Below are 21,316 nucleotides of genomic sequence, written 5' to 3'. Positions count from 1 at the left end.
ATCCACAATCAATTTTCTGGTCTTTCTGGCGTGGGTGCCTGGTTGTTGTAACACCACTCAACCAGCCAGTCCGGCTCATTCCTGCTGTCTGAGTTTCTGCCCACAAAAGTGATGTCACTGGTGAATTCATGGACAGTGTTTGAGCTGTGTGTAGCCTCAAGGTTGAGTGCAGAAAGGGAGTAGAGCAGGGGGGAAGCATCCACTGACACTTTCTGGAAAATGCACCTGTGCTGATGCCAGATGTTGGAACGACTGGGTATAGATAGTAAATTCCCTGCCTCCACGATGGTGTCCATCAGCATCTAAGCTCATGCATCAAGATCAAAAAGGCACCAGGATAATAACTAGTTGTCATCATTTTGGGATAGAAAGGAACAATCAAAGTTTAGAAAGAGGCCACTTAATCCATTGTGTCTGTTCTAACTCTCAGAGTATTCTCATTAATCCCAATCCCCATTCATTTCTTAAAGGGTCGAATATCAAAGGTCAACTTTATTCACCATATACATTTACATGTATCAGGAATTTGTTGTGGTGTCTTGGTGTGACACGCAACAAAAAAAAATTCAACAATTATAAAGAATAAAAAAAATATAAAATAAAGTTAGAGGTTAAAGTACAGGCATGGAATAAAATGTGCATACATATATACATGCCAGTGTGTATTTACAATGTAAACAGCATTATAACAATTAGTTTAAAGTGTTTGCAGATCAGTGCAGTGACAGGGGTAATGGAGAGGGGGGGAGTGCGAGACTAACTAGAATGGTTGATTAGATTAGCTGCCTGGAAGGAGAGACTTTTAAGAAGGCACGAAGTTTTTGTTTTAGTGCCCTATAGATTTTCCAGAAGAGAGTTTTTGGAAAATGCAGTTTTCAGGGTGGGTAACCATTGTCAACAATCATTTTTCCTGCCTGCTTCTTTGTCCTGGAGGCTTCTTTGTAAGTCATCTTCCTTCACGTGCCCCATCAATTCCTCCTGATTCACCTACCATCCACCTAGACTGGGACTAATTAGCAGTAACAAATTAACCGACCAATCAGCATACTTAGAGGATGTGGCAGAGTACCACAGCTTTCTGTGGGAACCTACATAGTTACGGATAGAACAAACACGCAATGTCTAGGCAGAAAGCCCGGAAGGTCAAGATCATAGCACAGCACTGCTCAGTGTGCACATTGCACCAGACTGTACACATTGCCCCACAGTATCTTACTGTCCTCATCATGTTCATCTCAAGTTTTATGTCATCCATCAATTATACTTTGTACTGCAATCTCTGTGTCATTGGTGTATTTTTTTTGAAAAACAGTGTTTCTGGTACCGATACCAGGGAAGCCCATTAGTACTCTTTAGTTCAGCCACAAAACAGCCTTTCTCAACCGCTCCTGGCTTCTGTCTTAAAGCCAGTTCTCTGTCCAGTCTGCTGTAGCCCTTTTTATTCCATGAACATCAGTCTTGATACATTCTGTGGCACAATGCCAAATGATTTTTTAAGGTTATTAAAAACTACATCCATTGCATTCTCCTCACCATTCCTCTGTAATTTCGTTAAAAAAAAACATTATTTAGACACAACTTATCTCGAGCAAATTCATGCTGGCATTTTCTAATCAACTCACAATTGTCCAAGTCACTATTGATGCTAAATTTGAATTTTGTGCTTGCAACTTTCTACATCACCAAGGCTAAACTAACTGGTCTGCAGTTACTGAGTTTAACTTGTCTTCCTTTTTGAAGATGAGTTTAGTTCTCATGACTTTTTAGTTCTCATGCATCACTTGTGAATCTAGAGATTTGGTTGATTATGGCTAGGGACTTCACAACCTACAATGCATCCTGTCTGGGCCAGGGGATTTATCAACGGTGAATTTCGTTAGCCTTTATAGTGCATCCTTTTTATCATCTTTGGCAGATCTCAAACCTCAGTTATGTCTGCCTTTGTTGCAACTCAGTTAAATTTGGCCCAGTACATCACGGATAAAACCTTCCCAACCATTGAGCACATTTACGTGAAACATTGCCATAGAAAAGCAGCATCCATCATCAGAGATCCTCATCGCCCAGTCCATGTTCTTTTCTTGCTGCTGCCATCAGGTAGAAGGTACAAGAGCCTCAGGACCCCACCAGGTTCAAGAACAGTTACTACCCCCTCAACCATCAGGCTGTTGAACAAAAGGGGATAACTACACTTATTTAGGGACTCTTTTATCCTGCTATTTCATGCTTGTTATTTATAGCTATTTGCACAGTTTGTTTACAGTTCCTGATTACAGTTTAAAGATCCCGTTGTATAGATTTGCTAAGTATGCAGGAAGAACAAGCATCTCAGGGTTGTATGTGGTGACATGTATGCACTCTAATAATAAATTTTACTTTGAACTTTGAAATAAATGCACAAATGAAGCACACACGGAAGATAAATCATTAAATGAGAATGATATATGCCATCTAACATTTCCATAAGTATTTCCACAGTCTGACAATTCATTACACTTTTACACCTCATGGCACTAAAGTGCTACATCAATACTTGGATATCTCTTTGATTTTTCAGCAATAACATTTCTAGATGCTGAAATTACTGAAAATATGTTGCATGGATTACAATAGAAGTTTGTATTGTGTTCACTTGGAAACTTACTTAAAAGGAAAAAATAATATTAGCTAAATGCACAATGTATGTCACCACAACTAAATCAGTTTTGATTTTACTGTGTTCAATTATGCCCTTCTGTTAAGACCTGAAGGGTGACTGATGCTTGCAAACCAAACAGCTGATTTTTTTTTCTTTATAAATTCTGAAGAAACAACACTGAGGAAGTTCTCATTGTGGGTACTTCCAGTGTTGAAGGCCATTGTCAACCAAGATTTTTTTTGGGCTGTTTAAAATTTTACTTTACAATTAGCTGCATTATGTACCAATGAAGAATTAGAGGAAGTGGTTTACAATAGGTTGAGGTAAAGAGGAAAGCTGTCGTCATGCTCTAGATTAGCCCTTCAGTTTGAATCCTTGGGAAAGTTTCACATCCTTTTTAGCTATCAAATTTGGAGAAGGTGGCCATTTCAGAGGTAGTAGGTATACATGGAGATCACAAAAGGCAGACAATATGCTTAGAATTGTATAATTGAAAGAGTATGGAAGCTGTTATTTCAATTCTGAACCCTCCAGTCTGGAAACCACTGCTTGCTCAGCCCCTGAACCAAAACCGTCTTTCCTTATCTTTGGTCAAAACGCACATCAAAGTACAAATGACAGCCATTAGCTGCTAGTTTGAGTGTTGGCCACATTATAATTGAGCTTGATTCTGTTTCAGAAAGGAATTATACACTATTTCTTTCCAGTAGGGGTCACTGGATCGCAAACATCTGAAAGTCCAGGATGATTTCTTTAATTCCTCCTTGCTTAACTGGGAGGTAAAATACTAATATCCTCGCATGATGATTGGAGATCAATTAGGAGCAAAAACATAGGATCACTGTGTATCTGCAAAGTGCACGGAAAGAACTTGTGCATTTTTATTTTGCTCACGCAGCTTATGCATGATCAGTGGCTAAAGGGAGCCTTGCTCACAATTGAAAATAATATCAGCATTTGCTGTTCCCTATTATGCACCTGCTTGTTTAAAATGTATTTATACTGTCTTATGAACGCATTGCTCCTTTTGAAAGGCATAACATTTCGATAACACTCTGTACAATTTTGGCAATTGGCTATTTGCTCCTTATGGAGGGCATTAGCGTCTTAGATTGCTTAAACTTTGAAGAGCAGGTGACACAAGCTAATGGCAGTGGAGAGGCATAGAGAACAGGAATATAATTGTGGCCTTGATTTTTGAGTGAAACCAACCTGAGTCCTGAGGTGGCTGATGATGTATATTTGCCAGATCAAACAGGTCTATTGTGATGTTGCTATTTTTGACTTCTTCACTCTTTCTGACCCAGAGGGATTACTTTTCTTCTTGATGCATCACTTAAAGTTATTTTGGAGGTCACGATTATCCTTGTAGTGAAAGGTTCCTGAAATTGGAATGTTTTATAATTAAGGGAAATAGTGGGCAGCAGAAAGTTTAGGAAGCTGCAAAAAGTATACACTCAGTTACCCTCAGGTACCTCCTGTACCTAATAAAGTGGCCACTGAGTTTGAGTATGTTTGACTTCTGCTGCTGTAGCCTATCCACTTTAAGGCTTGACATATTGTGCATTGAGAGATGCTCTTCTGCACATCACTTTTATAGCATATGGTTATTTGAGTTGCTGTCATCTTTCTGTCAGCTTGAACCAGTCTGGCCATTGCCTCTGCCCTCTTTCATTAACAAGACTTCTTTTGCCCACAGAACTGCTGTTCACTGGATTTTTTTTTGTTTTTGCACTATTCTCTGTAATCCTAGGAAATGTTGTGCGTGAAAATCCCAGGAGAGTAGCAGTTTCTGCAATACTCGTATCACCCGGTCTGGTACCAACAATTATTCCATGGTCAAAGTTACTTTAAATGGTCCAATTTGATATCAGAGAATGCATACAGTATACAACCTGAAATTCTTACTCTTCACAGACACATCCACGAAACAAGAAACCGCAAAGAATAAATGATCTTAGCATCAGGTACCACAAAGCTCCCCCTCCCCCCCACTTGCACCACCAGAAGCCCCAACTCCTCCCCCGCCCCCCAAAATGCAAGCAATAGCAAAAGCCCCCAAAGAGACCTTGATCAGGAGTCCATCAAAAACTGCAGTCCATAACCCAGTGCTTTAGTATTTCAGACAGGCTCTCTCTCACCTTCGATCATCTTTCTTCCCCATTCTGACATTCATCTGACAATGTCTGCATGCTTTTATGCATTGAGTTGCTGCCACATGATTGGCGGATTAGAAATTTGCATTAATGAGCAGGTGTACAGGTGCACCTAACAATGGCCCTAGTGTATACCATGAATAAATGTTCCTTCCTATCAAGCAACCTGTGGGATTACTGTGATAGCAGTCGTCTTCTATGGCTTCCATTCCTCCACATTAGTACTGTGATCCTGCAGGCATATTAAATTCTGAGAAAACATAATTATGAAAGATTTCTTTCAAAATTACCTGCTGCTGTTGCGGATAATTCAGTTGTATGTGAGATACATGACAAAAATGTGAGATGTAAAACTGTATTCAAAATAATATTAGTAAGTATAGAACACGCAGGTGCCATGACCATTCATTCCAACCAGTATTAGCTAACAAGACTAATAAAAGAGAATCACCAAGGGACTTGGAGGCAATTAAAAAATAAGTGGAGGCATTGAAACATGTACAACAACAAGAGTGTGTGGAATTTTAATATTAGGCATATTCCTAATTTCTGTTTTTTGCCTGAGATTCTTAAATCAATCGCTGCTACTCATTCAAAAGCAAATAGCTCACTCGAAATGCAAAAATTAGCAATAAGTTATTTGATTTCAAAATTCCAAGTAAATTTGTTGTCAAAGTACATATATGTCACCATATACTATCCTGGAATTAGTTTTCTTGCAGGCATTCACAATTGAACAAAGAAATACCACAGAATCAATGAAAAAATACAGACAAGGATCCAATGTACAAAATATGGCAACTGTACAAAAACAGTAAAAGCAGTAATCATAATAATTAATAAGTAAATAATACTGAGAGCATGAGTTGTTGAGTCCTTGAAAGTGAGTTTGTACGGTGTGGAGTCAGTTCAGTTTGAGGTGAGTGAAGTTATCCACTTAGGTTCAGGAGCCTGATGGTTCAGGATAATAACTGTTCCTGAACTGGGTGGTGTGAGGCGTGAGGCTCCTGTACCTCCTTTCTGATGGCAGCAGCGAAAAGAGAGCATCATGGCCTGCTGGGGGTGCTTGATGATGGATGCTGCTTTCTTGTGGTAGTGCTCCTTGTGGATGATTTTGATTGGTGAATATGTACAGTACATCATTCTAAGAATGTAATTTAACTGAGATACATTTTTTGAAGATGTCATTTAGTTTTCATTCACCTCAGGTGGTTGAAGAAGTTTGGTATGGGCCCCCAAATCCTAAGAACTTTCTACAGGGGCACAATTGAGGGCATCCTTCCTGGCTGCATCACTGCCTGGTATGGGAGCTGTACCTCCCTTAATCACAGGATTTTACAGAGAGTGGTGCGGACAGCCCAGTGCATCTGTAGATGTGAACTTCTCATGATTTAGGACATCTACAAGGACAGGTGTGTAAAAAGGGCCCGAAGGATCATTGGGGACCCGAGTCACCCCAACCACAATCTATTCCAGTTGCTACCATCTGGGAAATGGCACCAGAGCATAAAAGCCAAGACCAATAGACTCCGGGACAGCTTCTTCCACCAGGCCATCAGACTGATTAACTCATGCTGATTTGAGTGTATTTCTATGTTACATTGACTGTTCTGTTTATTATAAATTATTATAAATTACTATGATTGCACATTGCACATTTAACATAAAGATTTTTACTTGTCATTTATGTGAAAGATGTAAGAAATAAAGTCAATTCAATTCAATTTAGTTCCTGCTCCTCATTGGCCTCCTCATTGGTAGTGACCTTTTTCCAGGGACTAATAGAGAAGGAAAGAGACACAGATTATACTGTCTTTGATCTTCATGTGTAAAGTTCATACTGACTTCTTTAGTACGGGAATCCCCGACCTATTTTGCACCGCGGACTGGTTTAATATTGACAATATTCTTGCGGACCAGCTGACGGGGGGGGGAGGGGTGGTGTTCAAGTAGGGTTAAACTCACCTCAACATGTCTTTTACAGTTAGGGTTGCCAACTTTCTCACTCCCAAATAAGGGACGAAAGTAGCAGTCACATACGGGACACTTGTGTTTACTCCAAGAAAGACTACCATGACCATGAAGCCTTGTGTGGGTACATGCGCGTACGTGCCGATTTTTTTTCCACAAATCGGTTTTGGCTTAATCTTCCCGACTATACTGTACATACATTATTTCTACTTTATATAGGCTGTGTATTTATCATATCATTCCTGCTTTTACTATATATTAGTGTTATTTTAGGTTTTATCTGTTATTCGGTATGATTTTATAGGTTATTTTTTGGGTCTGGGAACACTCAAAAATTTTTCCCGTATAAATTAATGGTAATTGCTTCTTCGCTTTACGCCATTTCGGCACGAAAGGTTTCATATGAACGCTCTACCTTAGCGGGGGAAATATGGAACAAGGGCAGTCCCGTATGGGACAAACCAATTTAGCCCAATATACGGGATGTCCCGGCAAATACGGGACAGTTGGCAACCCTATGTTCAAGTTCAACAGTGCGTGACAGGGAATGAGGAAAGGTACAGCTGACTCATATTGTTTCCTTGCGGCCCAGTAGCACATGCTTTGCAGCCCGGTACCGGTCCGCGGCCGGGTGGTTGGGGACCCCTGCTTTAGTAGTATAACTGAGATTGGATTTGTGAAACTGGAGAATTTTACCAGCTGTCTGTGTGCATTGTCGCAACCACATTGGTTATGTTTTCTCATTGAATTTCCAAGAATTGAAACAACAGCTCAGTGGTGCTGGCATTTACTGATTTAAAAATTAGCAAGTGCGTGTGTTGTCAAATGTAAAAAGTCCCAAACTTGCTCATTGGAACAGTCAGATCTGTCATTTGATTCTGCTGAAATGCCCTAGGTATATATTAGTAATTGGCATTTGGTACATGTGGGATTTGTAATCTCATTGGGATGGTAGAGATATATGGGGTGGGAAATCCCCATTTTACAACAGTCAGTCACGATAGGTCAGCATATAGAAGCAAGATTGAAAATCTGATTGAACAACAAACTGTTCCTCAAGATCAGCAAAACCAGAGAGCTGATGATCAACTACAGGAGGAAGAAGCCAAAGGTTCATGAGCCAGTCCCCATTAGTGGGTCGGAGGTGGAGAGGTCATGTATTCTTCTCACTACCACCGTTGGGCAGCAGTAGAGGAACCTTCGATAGTACACCACCATGTACAGAAACAGTTATTACTCTACAATCATCAGGCTCCTGAACCAGTGTGGATAACTTCTCTCACCTTAACTCTGAACTGATTCCACAGCGTACAGACTGACTTTCCAGGACTCTACAGCTCATGTTCTCAGTACTATTGATTTATTTATTTAACAATTGCTCTTCTTTTGCACATTTTTTTTTGTCAGTATTTATATGGCTCTTCATAACTTTTGTTGCATTTCTTTATTTCCCTATCAATACCGTAAATGCCTGCAAGGAAATGAATCTCAGGGTAGTATATGGTGACTTATACCCACCTGGTTGATAAATTTTATTTAATCTTTGAACTTTTAAAAAAAAAATGTTAGTTTATTGATTTTAGGTGCTTTAGCTAATTTTTAAAATTTCATTTAAAAAGAAGTATTTACATCATTTTGAAAAGATCTTAAATGCCATTGAAATGGCATTCAGTGCCGTGCAGGAACACTCAAAATCTGGTTGATGACAAAGCTGAGGGCTACGCTTTGCCAGCTTCCAAAAGTTTCATGGATGTTTTGGATCAGGGCTTTTGGAGGCCCTAATATCACTCATGCAACTCTCCGGTTACTGGCTGAAAACACATCTAGATCAGATTAGTACAGAAATGAGGAGACCATCGGTATTTATTATGGGGAATGTATTATACTGGAAAAATTTGGCCTATCCTATCAACTATGTCCAAAATTGAATATTTGGTGGTGATTTTCAGCTCCTTGCATTGGCCCTGTCTGGAGCTATCTTCATTGGGATGCACTTTTCTTGGACCATACTAGTAGAGCAACAAGACTAATAGTCATAGTCATAGTCATACTTTATTGATCCCAGGGGAAATTGGTTTTCATTACAGTTGCACCATAAATAATTAAGTAGTAATAAAACCATAAATAATTAATTAACTTTTGTCAGGAAAAAGTCCAGGACCAGCCTATTGGCTCAGGGTGTCTGACCCTCCAAGGGAGGAGTTGTAAAGTTTGATGGCCACAGGCAGGAATGACTTCCTATGATGCTCTGTGTTGCATCTCGGAGGAATGAGTCTCTGGCTGAATGTACCCCTGTGCCCAACCAGTACATTATGTAGTGGATGGGAGACATTGTCCAAGATGGCATGCAACTTGGACAGCACCCTCTTTTCAGACACCACCGTGAGAGAGTCCAGTTCCATCCCCACAACATCACTGGCCTTCCGAATGAGTTTGTTGATTCTGTTGGTGTCTGCTACCCTCAGCCTGCTGCCCCAGCACACAACAGCAAACATGATCACACTGGCCGCCACAGACTCGTAGAACATCCTCAGCATCGTCCGGCAGGATCTCAGTCTCCTCAGGAAATAGAGACGGCTCTGACCCTTCTTGTAGACAGCCTCAGTGTTCTTTGACCAGTCCTTTGACTAAGGAATTTTTATAGCAGGCAAATTCTTATTTTTTTTTTGCCTGGGAGTAATCTTAAAAATTATTGAAGACAACCAGCTCTGGGAAATAGTTTAAATGGAAATTCACCCGGTGGAAAGGTGAGCAGCTTCAAGTTCCTGGGAGTCAACATCTCTGAAGATCTATCTTGAGCCCAACATATTGATGCAATTATGAAGCAGGCATGCCAGCGGCTATATTTCATTGGGAGTTTGAGGAGATCTGAAATGTCACCAGACCTTAGCAAGTTTCTGCTGATGTGTCACCATCTGGTATGGGGGAGCTAGTGCACAGGATCAGAAAGAGCTGTAGACCCAGCCAGCTCCAGCTGGGCACGAGCCTCTGCGCCATTGAGGACATCTTCAACAGGCGATCCATCATCCTCACCAGTCAGGGCATGCCCTCTCAATGCTGCTGTCAGAGAGGAGGTACAGGAGCCTGAAGACACACACATTGTTTCAGGAACAGCTTCTTCCCCTCGGCCACCAGATTTCTTAATGTACCATGAACCCGTGAACACTATCTCGCTTTTTGCACTACTGAATTTTTTAATATATTTCTTACTGTAGCTTATAGTATTTTTAATGTATTGCTCTGTACTGCTGCCACAAAACAACAAGTTTCATGGCATACACTCAGTGACGACTTTATTAGGTGCAATTGTACACTTGTTCATTAATGCAAATATCTAATCAGCCAATCACGTGGCAGCAACTCAATGCATAAAAGCATGCAGACATGGTCAAGAGGTTAAGTTGTTTCGACCAAACATCAGAATGGGGAAGAGATGAGATCTAAGTGACTTTGACCATGCAGTGATTGTTGTTGCCAGATGGGGTGTTTTGAGTATCTCCGATGCTGCTGATCTGGAACTTTGCAGTTCCTAGAGTTTACAGAGAATGATGCAATAAGTAAAAAGATAAATCAAGTGAGTGGCAGTTCAGTTCTGTGGTGAAAAATCCTTGTTAATGAAAGAGGTCGGAGGAGAATGGCCAGTCTGGTTCAAGCTGACAGGGAGGCAACAGGAACTCAAGTAACCTCGCGTTACAACAGTGGTGTACCCAAGAGCACCCTTGAACACACAAGCCAAACCTCGAAGTGGGTGGGCTAGAGCAGCAGGAAACCACACCGGGTTCCACTTCTCTACCTAATGAAAGAATGACCCCGAAGTATATTAGTGATTACTAGCCAGCTTTTGATTCTGTAAGGATGAGGGATTTAACCACTTCTTCACTGAACTAGACTGAATACCCATTTCTCAAGCTAAGCATAGTGGTCTGCTGGGGAAGTGAGAGAAGTAACTGGCAGTAGAGCTCTGTGAAAACAAGCTAAATATTTGTGCTTCTTTTGACCTGGATGTAAGGCATTGTTCCATAAATTCTTTCAAAAAAACAGCAAGAGGAAACTGCATTAGGCTCCCAGTGCTGCCAAAGGACTTTGTGTATAGGTATACACCTGTATGGGTGGCAGGGTTAAAAGCTGTCACACAGGCAGGTACAATTGTTCACTTTGAAAACTTCTTGCTGACGCGATGACAGAAATACAGCAGACATTTGTGATTTTTAAAAGCTAGTTTTAAGATGGCACTGTAATCCCATTTGAAACTTTGTTCTTTGTTTAAATGAAAGATGTCAGAAGTGACCAATTGTGCAATAATACCAATTACTGAGGCATTACATTTGCTGACAGTGTACAAAGCAAATTGATTTCCAAGGTGCTTACCGAAGAGTTGACAATAAATCAAATTAACTGAGAAGTAAATGTGAGTGTAAACTTCTGATGAGGAAGAAGCTCCTTACCGTTCTAGAAAATGTGTTTTAATCTATAGTCATGAGTGTTTTTATTCAGAGATATACTTTCAAAAACTAATTTAAAATAAGGGATTATAGCATGTATTTTAGACCTTTCATGATCATGAGGTTTACTTTCATAGTTCAAGTTATTGTACTGTTCTCTCCTCAGTTATACACAGATAGATTTTGTCAGATATTGGAGCTTAAATATTTTAACATGGAAGGAAACTTTTTATTCTTTTTATTTGAGTTAATTTAGATCTTGGGGACAAAATTTACAAAGTTAATTTTTGGCTTTTTCCCTGTATAATCACATTTCCTACCTTCTCTAAGACATGTAAATTAAATTTTTTATATATCCTTCTTTAGGTAGTTGTTTCCTATTTACTTATGAAGGTACAGCAAGGAATAGGCCCTTCCAGCCCAGCAATGCCCCGACTTAGCCCTAGCCTAATCACGGGACAATTTACAATGACCAAGTAACCTACCAGCTGGTCCGTCTTTGGACTGTGGGAGGAAACCGGATGTCACGGGGAGAACGCACAAACTCCTTACAGGCAGTGGCGGGGAAATGGTCTATGCAATTTGAAAACTACCACAAAGAGCTCTTTGAAAGAACTGGTTTCCATTTACTCTCCCCCTGTGTGTACCTCTGGTTATTTGAAGACTACATTCTCGTGTCTTTAATTGTTCTTTAAAAAATCTAATTTCCCTTTCTCATTTTATAAATCTACAATCAAACTCCACACCTACCATTTCTCAGTTCATTACAATGGTTCAGTTGCTCTCCCCACCTCTGTTCGTACAGATACCTGACCACTAGCCTAGAATGTTTGTGTTCTATTTCCTCCTGTTTACTTTGCTGTAATGTTGAAGAACCCACACGTTATTATAATAACTTTATACTGTTATTTTGGCATATTTTATGATCTATAAGAACGGAAAAAGAATTTCCAATGATACACTTTTCAGTATTTGATTATGTTGCTTTGGTCTAGTAAAGGTATAAAGCATTCTTATTTTCCGATCCATTTATCACCTTTACTCATTGTCACTTCTTCCAACACAGGAAAGATATTCTTCGATTTTTAGATGCTGAGAGAGACATATCAGTTGTGAAAAGCAGCTTGAAGCCAGGGGATGTAATTCATTATGTGCTGGACAGGCGTCGAACTCTCAACATCTCGCACAATTTGCACAGTCTTCTCCCAGAGGTGTCACCAATGAAGAACAAGCGATTCAATACTTGTGCAGTTGTTGGTAACTCTGGGATTCTGCTTGGTAGTGGATGTGGAAAAGAGATCGACAGTCATGAGTTTGTAATAAGGTAAGACTCCTGAAAATAGATATTAACATCTTTGCAGTTAGCAATTATTTCTTAAGGCACAGAGCTTTGGACTTGGTAATAAATAGGGTAAGAGATGATTTTTTTTAAAAAAGGTACTCTGTTTTAGTTTGAGTACTGATAAAGGGTCTCGGCTCGAAATATTGACTGCCTATTTCCCCTCCATTGGTGCCGCCTGACCTGAGATCCTCCAACATTTTATGTGTGTCTCTGCTTTAGTTCTGTGTTTTCTAATTTCCTTATTTGAATGTTCTTTTTAAAGATGAGGTATATGCAAGAATCTTTTAAAGGAAATGATGCCTGGTAGGGTGTTACAAGTCTGGTCCTAACATATTGCAAGGGTATGACACCTGCTACTGCTGACAGTTCTGCAAAATTATATAAAGAAAGTTGCAGAGGCCATCAGTTGCCAACTGAGTTCCTGACCCTAACTCTTGTCATTTTGTAGAGGAAGGAGGCAGAGCTTTAATTCTTCACGATATAATTCTTGTGCCGTGGACAAACATTGAGAAACTAAATTTAAAAATTTTTTAAAAATTTAAAAAAAATAAATTAAGGAAATTAAAAAAGGAGTACCAATGTATTTTTGAAAATGTGTATTTAAAGCATGTTTATTCATAATAACATTTCTATAATTTTGTTGAAGTTCTGTACTTGAGTATTAGAAGTGAAAAGATTGGAAAGAACTGGCTAAAATATTAAGGCTGTTTGAGTTTTTGATCTGTGAAACACAGCAGAGGGAAGTAAGTCTCATAAGGACTGAGGTGACAATTTTGGAAACTGTTACTCTGCCTTCACTGACTTTAAGAACTGTGAGGTGATGTTCTAGAAATACTCAGGTTAGACCTCATTTGGAATATTGTGTTCAGTTTTGGTTGCCTCATTATAGGAAGGATGTGGAAACTTTAGAGAGGGTGAAGGGGAGCTTTTCCAGGATGAGGCCTAGTTTAAAATGCATGTCCTATGAGGATAGGTTGAGTGAGCTGGGGCTTTTCTCTCTGGAATGAAGAAGAATGAGAAGTGCCTTGATAGAGGTGTACAAGAGGATAAGGGACATAGATAGAGTGAATAGACAGACTTTTTCCTGGGGCTAATGTGTGGAGGGGCATATTTTTAAAGTGATTGGAGGAAAGCACGGGCAAGATATCAGAAGTAATTTTTTTATGGAGAGAAGGCTAAGGGCATGGAATGCACTGCCAGGGATGGTGGTAGAGACAGATATTTTAAGAGCATTTAAGAGAATCTCAGATAGGGAGGTGGATGAAAGAAAAAATGGGGGGGGGGCTGAAGAAAAAGAAAGGTTTAAGTTGTTCTTCGAGCGGGTTAAGGGGTCGGCACAACGGTGTAGGCCGAAGGGTCTGTACTGCACTGTAGAGAGTGTCTACAGAGATGATGTGAAGTAGTAGTAGTCTATTTGAAAGGAAAGTTGCAGTTATAATGTATAAAAGTTAAAACCTCATCTAACTGCAATTGGAAAGCGATTATTTCACTCATGGGGAAAGCCATAACACTCGATAAAATGCTGTTGATTTAACATTGAAATGATAATGTGAATAACAAAATAGTAATATAAGTAAAACATAGTGGTATTGTATTCAACCATACTGATATCCATCCTAATCCCATTAAGCATCAGCAAATTCTGAGTAAGAAGGATGTTTCTTTCTACCAAAGCCTCCTTATACTCACTAAGGATGAATTCAACCTCATACTCAAACTCAGAAATTAGTATCTTATAATAGAAACAGAAAGGTAGGGAAAGGAAGAGGATGGCAGTAGTGATAGGGGACTCTATAGTTAGGGGGTCAGACAGGCGTTTCTGTGGACGCTGGAAGGTAGTTTGCCTCCCAGTTGCCAGGGTCCGGGATGTTTCTAATTGTGTCCACGATATCCTGAAGTGGGAAGGAGAACAGCCTGAGGTCGTGGTACATATTGGTACCAACGACATAGGCAGGAAAAGGGAGGAGGTTCTGAAAGCAGACTACAGGGACTTAGGAAGGAAATTGAGTAGCAGGACCACAAAGGTAATCATCTCGGGATTACTGCCTGTGAGACGTGACAGCGAGTACAGGAATAGAGTGAGGTGGACGATAAATGCGAGGCTGAGGGATTGGCACAGGGGGCAAGGATTCAGATTTCTGGATCATTGGGACCTCTTTTGGGGCAGGAGTGACCTGTACAAAAAGGACGGATTGCACTTGAATCCCAGGGGGACCAATATCCTGGCGGGGAGGTTTGCTAAGGCTATTGGGGACAGTTTAAACTAGGATTGCTGCGGGGGTGGGAACCAACCTGGAGAGACGGAGGAAGAGGCAGTTGGCTCACAAATAGAGGAAGCTTGGAGACAGTGCAAGAGGGAGGATAGGCAGGTGATTGAGAAGGGACGCGCTCAGACTGATGGTTTGAGATGTGTCTATTTTAATGCAAGGAGTATTATGAACAAAGTGGATGAGCTTAGAGCATGGATCAGTACTTGGAGCTATGATGTTGTGGCCATTACAGAGACTTGGATGGCTCAGGAGCAGGAGTGGTTACTTCGAGTGCCAGGCTTCAGATGCTTCAGAAAGGACAGGGAGGGAGGCAAAAGAGCTAGGGGCGTGGCACTGTTGATCAGAAATAGTGTCATGGCCGTAGAAAAGGAGGAAGAATGGAGGGTTTGTATACGGAGTCTCTGTGTGTGGAAGTTAGGAACAGGAAGGGGTCAATAACTTTACTGGGTGTTTTTTATAGACCACCCAATAGTAACGGGGACATCGAGGAGCAGATAGGGAGACAGATTCTGGAAAGGAGTAATAATAACAGGGTTGTTGTGGTGGGAGATTTTAATTTCCCAAATATTGATTGGCATGTCCCTAGAGTGAGGAGTTTAGATGGAGTGGAGTTTGTTAGGTGTGTTCGAGAAGGTTTCTTGACAGAATATGTAGATAAGCCTACAAGAGGAGAGGCTGCACTTGATCTCGTATTGGGAAATGAACCTGGTCAGCTGTCAGGTCTCTCAGTGGGAGAGCATTTTGGAGATAGTGATCACAACTCGATCTCCTTTACCATTGCACTGGAGAGGGATAGGAACAGACAAGTTAGGAAAGTGTTAAATTGGAGTAAGGGGAAAAATGAGGCTATCAGGCAGGAACTTGGAACAATGAATTGGAAACAAATGTTCTTAGGGAAATGTATGGAAGAAACGTGGCAAATGTTCAGGGGATATTTGTGTGGAGTTCTGCATGGATACGTTCCAATGAGATAGGGAAAGGATGGTAGGGTACAGGAACCGTGGTGTACAAAGGCTGTTGTAAATGTAGTCAAGAAGAAAAGAGCTTACAAAAGGTTCAAAAAGCTAGGTAATGATAGAGAGCTAGAAGAATATAAGGCTAGCAGGAAGGAGCTCAAGAAAGAAATTAGGAGAGCCAGAAGGGGCCATGAGAAGGCCTTGGCAGACAGGATTAAGGAAACCCCAAGGCATTCTACAAGTATGTTAAGAGCAAGAGGATAAGACGTGAGAGAATAGGACCAATTAAGTGTGACAGTGGAAAAGTGTGTATGGAACTGGAGAAGATAGCAGAGGTACTTAATTAGTACTTTGCTTCAGTATTCACTACGGAAAAGGATCTTGGCAATTGTAGGGATGAGTTACGGCGGACTGAAAAGCTTGAACATGTAAATATTAAGAAAAAGGCTGTGCGGGAGCTTTTGGAAAGCATCAAGTTGGATAAGTCACCGGGACTGGTCAAAATGTACCCCAGGTTACTGTGGGAGGTGAAGGAGGAGATTGCTGAGCCTCTGGCGATGATCTTTGCATCATCAATGGGGACAGGAGAGGTTCTGGAGGATTGGAGGGTTGTGGATGTTGTTCCTTTATTCAAGAAAGGGAGTAGAGCTAGCCCAGGAAATTATAGACCAGTGAGTCTTACTTCAGTGGTTAGTAAGTTGATGGAGAAGATCCTGAGAGGCAGGATTTATGAACATTTGGAGAGGCATAATATGATTAGGAATAGCTAGCATGGCTTTGTGAAAGGCAGGTCATGCCTTATGAGCCTGATTTAATTTTTTGAGGATGTGACTAAACACATTGATGATGTAGATGTAGTGTATATGGATTTCAGCAAAGCATTTGATAAGGTACCCCATGCAAGGCTTATTGAGAAAGTAAGGGGCATGGGATCCAAGGGGAAATTGCTTTGTGGATGCAGAACTGGCTTGCCCACAGAAGGTAAAGAGTGGTTGTAGACGGGTCATATTCTGTATGGAGGTCAGTCACCAGTGGTGTGCCTTAGGGATCTGTTCTGGGACCCCCTACTCTTTATGATTATTATAAATGACCTGGATGAAGAAGTGGAAGCACTGACACCTTTTGAGAAATGGATGTATGGGTTAGTAAATTTACTGATGACACAAAAGGTTGGGGGTATTGTGGATAGTGTGGAGGGCTGTCAGAGGTTACAGCAGGACATTGATAGGATGCAAAAATGAGCTGAGAAGTGGCAGATGGAGTTCAATGCAAATAAGTGTGAGGTGGTTCAAATATGATGACAGAATATAGTATTAATGGTAAGACTCTTGGCAGTGTGGAGGATCAAAGGGATCTTGGGGTCCGAGTCCATAGGACACTCAAGGCTGCTGCGCAGGTTGTCTCTGTGGTTAAGAAAGCATATGGTGCATCAGCCTTCGTCAATCGTGGAATTGAGTTTATGAGCCGAGATGTAATGTTGCAGCTATATAGGACACTTGGAGTACTGTGCTCAGTTCTGGTCGCCTCATTATAGGAAGGATGTGGAAACCATAGAAAGGGTGCAGAGGAGATTTACAAGGATGTTGCCTGGTCTGGGGAGTATGCCTTATGAGAATAGGTTGAGTGAATTCATCCTTTTTTCCTTGGAGTGATGGAGGATGAGAGGTGACCTGAGAGAGGTGTATAAGATGATGAGAGGCATTGATCGTGTGGATAGTCAGAGGCTTTTTAGGGCGGAAATGGCTAGTATGAGAGGGCACAGTATTAAGCTGCTTGGAATTAGGTACAGAAGAGATGTCAGGAGTAAGTTTTTTACGCAGAGAGTTGTGAGTGCGTGGAATGGTCTGCTGGCGACGGTGGTGGAGGCGGATACAATAGGGTCTTTTAAGAGACTCCTGGACAGGTATATGGAGCTCAAAAAAATAGAGGGCTATGGGTAACCCTAGGTAATTTCTCAGGTAAGGACATGCTTGGCACAGCTTTGTGGGCAGAAGGGCCTGTACTGTGCTGTAAGTTTTCTATGTTTCTATGTTGTATGTTTCTAAACAGCTCTTTTTATCTCTTTCCTAGTTTTGTTTCTCTTCCTTTGCACAAGACCAGACCTTTTGAGTATCCGCGTTATTTTCTGTTTTTATTTCAGATTTCTGGCATTGGCAGTTTTTGTTTCCCTTTTCAAACAGGTACTTTACTATACCATGAGTGAACCAAATTAAGTTCTGAAGTTTCACCACAAGCTAAGAAACTCCTTTTCGATCTGCTCAGTTAAAGGGTAAAGAGAGTCGGCAAAATAAACGTTTGTTGTGCACATCACGATTGGTACATTTCTCGGGGAGGGGGAAGTGACAAAAGCAAAAACAAATAAAGAAAGGTTTGCACATAACTAACTGGTGGCCCCTCTTGGCTATTTCGAGAATGAATGAGCTGCCACAGACACTGAAGTATTTCAAAAGGAGTACATAAGTTCTGAGAGCATGAGGTTTGTTTTCTAGGGTAGATTTGAGAACAGCACATCCAGTACAGAGTGTTATTTAAAGCTCTGATCAATACTCAAACAAAGAGTATTTATGTAGCTGATTTTGGAGCTCACCATGACCCAGTATTATCTCTCACATTGTAAATCAGCAGGGAACATTTATAGCTTGCTACCCATTCATAAAGCTATATATTAAACAAACACCCTGATGTTCAGTTCAATTCATTCTAATGGAGAGGAAACATCAGGTGGCTTCTATAATGGGCAGTTGATCACTTCAGTTGTACAAATGCAGAAACCAAGAGGGAATCCCCTTGGTTAAATGTATCCCGTCCTTTAATCTACACCTGTACACCTGCTTGTTTAAGCAAATATCTAATATCTAGTCAGCCAATCATGTGGCAGCAACTCAGTGCATAAAAGCATACAGACATGGTCAGGATTCAGGTGTTGTTCAGACCAAACATTAGAATGGGAAAGAAATGTGATCTAAGTGACTTTGACCGTGGAATTATTGTTGGTGCCAGATGGGGTGGTTTGAGCATCTCAGGAAGTACTGATCTCCTGGAATTTTCACACACAACAGTTTCTAAAGTTTGAAGAAAATGGTGCAAAAAAACATCCAATGAGTGGCAGTTCTGTGGGTGAAAACATCTTGTTAGTGAGAGAGGTCAGAAGACTACGAATGTAGACTCAGGGGAAGTACCTAATAAAGTGGACAGAGAGTGTATGTGTGTTACTACTGCAGATGACAGAAAGTTCAGATTAACAACTAGAAATGTACATAACAGATAGGATAAAAGATTTTTTTAAAAATTCTGTTCGACTTTAGAAAGGTTAAACTGTTTAGAGTCAAAAAAAGGACCAAGTATCACAATGCACATATTCAGATTAATTTCATTCGAACACAGGAAGCAACTACTTGCCGAAAGTTTATTTATATGATTGCTATGGTGTAGCCAGCACTTCCCATGCCATTCATTTTTCACAAGGCAACCTCTAAATTAGTGACTCAAAGTAAAGTTCCAGTGTCTTCTGTTTTCTTTTGATCTCTAACATCACCAGTACTATAGGGCCTGCAATATTCCTGAGTACCCTTTAATAGAAAGAAGTTGTCAAAATACTTTTATTGGTTTTGATACCCCTTGCAGATTTATTTTCATCTTCTACATTTTAGCACTGACACATTTTTCAGTCTTACTGTACTTTGTATCTTTTTGATTCGCAGTTTCTGGGATAAAAAAGGTGGCACAGTACAGGCAGAAACAAACAGATAGTGAAGAAGGGTTTTTGATTTATTGATTTTGTATTGAAATATTTATTTTACACTGGCACTTATGATGGTCCGCAATGCTTGAAAGATGTATGGCAGAATGAAAGGTGAATACTTTCTGTAGATACTTACCATTTTTTCAATACTGTCCGGAATTCGGAAGAGTGAGGGGCAACCTCATTGAAACCTACCAAATGTTGAAAGGCCTTGATAGAGTGGACGTGGGGAGGATGTTTCCTTTGGTGGGTGAGTCTAGGACCAGAAGGCACGGCCTCAGAATAGAGGGTCCTCCATTTAGAACGAAGGTGAGGAGGAATTTCTTCATCAGAGAGTGGTGAGTCTATGGAATTTGTTGCAACAGGAGGCTGTGGAGGCCAAATTATTGGGTATATTTGAGGCAGAGTTTGATAGGTTCTTGATTAGTCAAGGCATGAAGGATTACGGGAAGAAGGCAGGCGATTGGAGCTGAGAGGGAAATGGATCAGTCATGATGAAAAGGCGGAGCAGACCCAATGGGTCAAATGACCTAATTCTGCTCCTATATCTTCTGGTCTCATGGTCTTACTTAATGGTGGCACAGCTGACACCCTTTTGCTGATAGGCAGCAGACCTCTGCAAACCATCTGAAGCATTTCATCAGAGTGCTGCAAGGACCTTTCCGAATGCTTGCTCTAATCTATTTCATGTGGTAGTGTGCCATTCATGTATACTGTTATCATTGGGTATGTCGATTGTGCACTGGAGGCTGAACCAACACTGTCCAACTACAGTCAGTGTTGCCCATTGATTTGCCACAGTAACACTCAAATATCAGTATCACAGCATTCGCTGATGAATGTTTCAAGGATACAGGGTATAGACTTGTATTATATGCTGGGTATGGTCAGGGAGTACCCTCATCCCAAAGGATGTTGAAGGAGTAGAAATCCTCTTGAACTGCCATGGATAACTTCACTGTCCACAGTTCCAAACTGATTCGATGACCTACAGACTCAATTTTAAGGACTCTTTTACAGCTCATGTTCTCAGTATTATTTTTTGATTGGACAGTTTGTCCTCCTTTGCACATTGACTTTATTGCATTTCTGTATTCTTCCTGTGAATGCCTGCAAAAAAAAGGAAAACATAACATGTATATACTTTGATAATAAGTTTACTTTGAACTTTGGTTGTGGTTGGTCTCCAAACTACTGTGGCGCACAGCAATGTCTTTGCCCAAACCTCATGCTCCATTTTGTGGAAGTCTGCAGTTCTCAAAGGCTTGCTCTCCACTACCCTCCCCCACCCTGTTGACATGAGAGACTGAAATGTAATTGACTCTCTTGAAGTAGATTGCTTAAGTCATCTTTATGCAACAGTGGATGGGAAAATTGTAAGGCTTTGCACAGATCTCTTGCATCAGGCTGATATTCTAGTAACCACCAAACTATCGCCACTAGGAGCTGCGTGTGAGTTATTTCACTTTAGTGTAAGAGCATCCTTACTGGGTTGCAAGGAACAACCACCGGCAAAGCATTCCTCAGCCTGTATTGGGAAGAGCGAGTCCCATATTCAGTGAGGTTGTCTTTCCGAAGGCACAGGTGGGTTGCACGGTGTTCCTGGTTGAGCTTCTAATGGGAGAATTGCTCTCGGTAGGGTAATATGAGCTGTTTTTTTTCTTCTTCTGTCTCCCATCTCTAGCAGCTTGTTCTTCCTATCATGCTGCTTACTAATGATTTCTGGACATTACTGATTTAAGCAGGATCTGAGTAGTGGGGTGAAGATGTGACTCTACCAAAGGAGGTGTAAGGCACGC

General features: G+C 40.8%; 1 protein-coding gene across 2 annotated transcripts in view; it reads left to right on the top strand.

Moving 5' to 3' along the window:
- The window catches only part of LOC140211535 (CMP-N-acetylneuraminate-poly-alpha-2,8-sialyltransferase-like), an 84,727-nt gene that overhangs the window by 6,479 nt on the left and 56,932 nt on the right, over positions 1-21,316 (top strand). The window contains exon 3 of one of the 2 annotated variants that reach the window (XM_072281324.1): positions 12,274-12,531. In XM_072281324.1, coding sequence (XP_072137425.1) covers positions 12,274-12,531 — 258 coding nt within the window. Of the gene's footprint in view, positions 1-12,273; positions 12,536-21,316 lie in introns of those variants that run through there. The other variant, XM_072281325.1, reaches the window with a different exon arrangement.

Source organism: Mobula birostris, chromosome 17 (genome assembly GCF_030028105.1).
Source record: "Mobula birostris isolate sMobBir1 chromosome 17, sMobBir1.hap1, whole genome shotgun sequence".
NCBI lineage: Eukaryota > Metazoa > Chordata > Chondrichthyes > Myliobatiformes > Myliobatidae > Mobula > Mobula birostris.
Note: the sequence above shows the minus strand (reverse complement) of the source record. Positions and strands in the feature narration are given on the sequence as shown.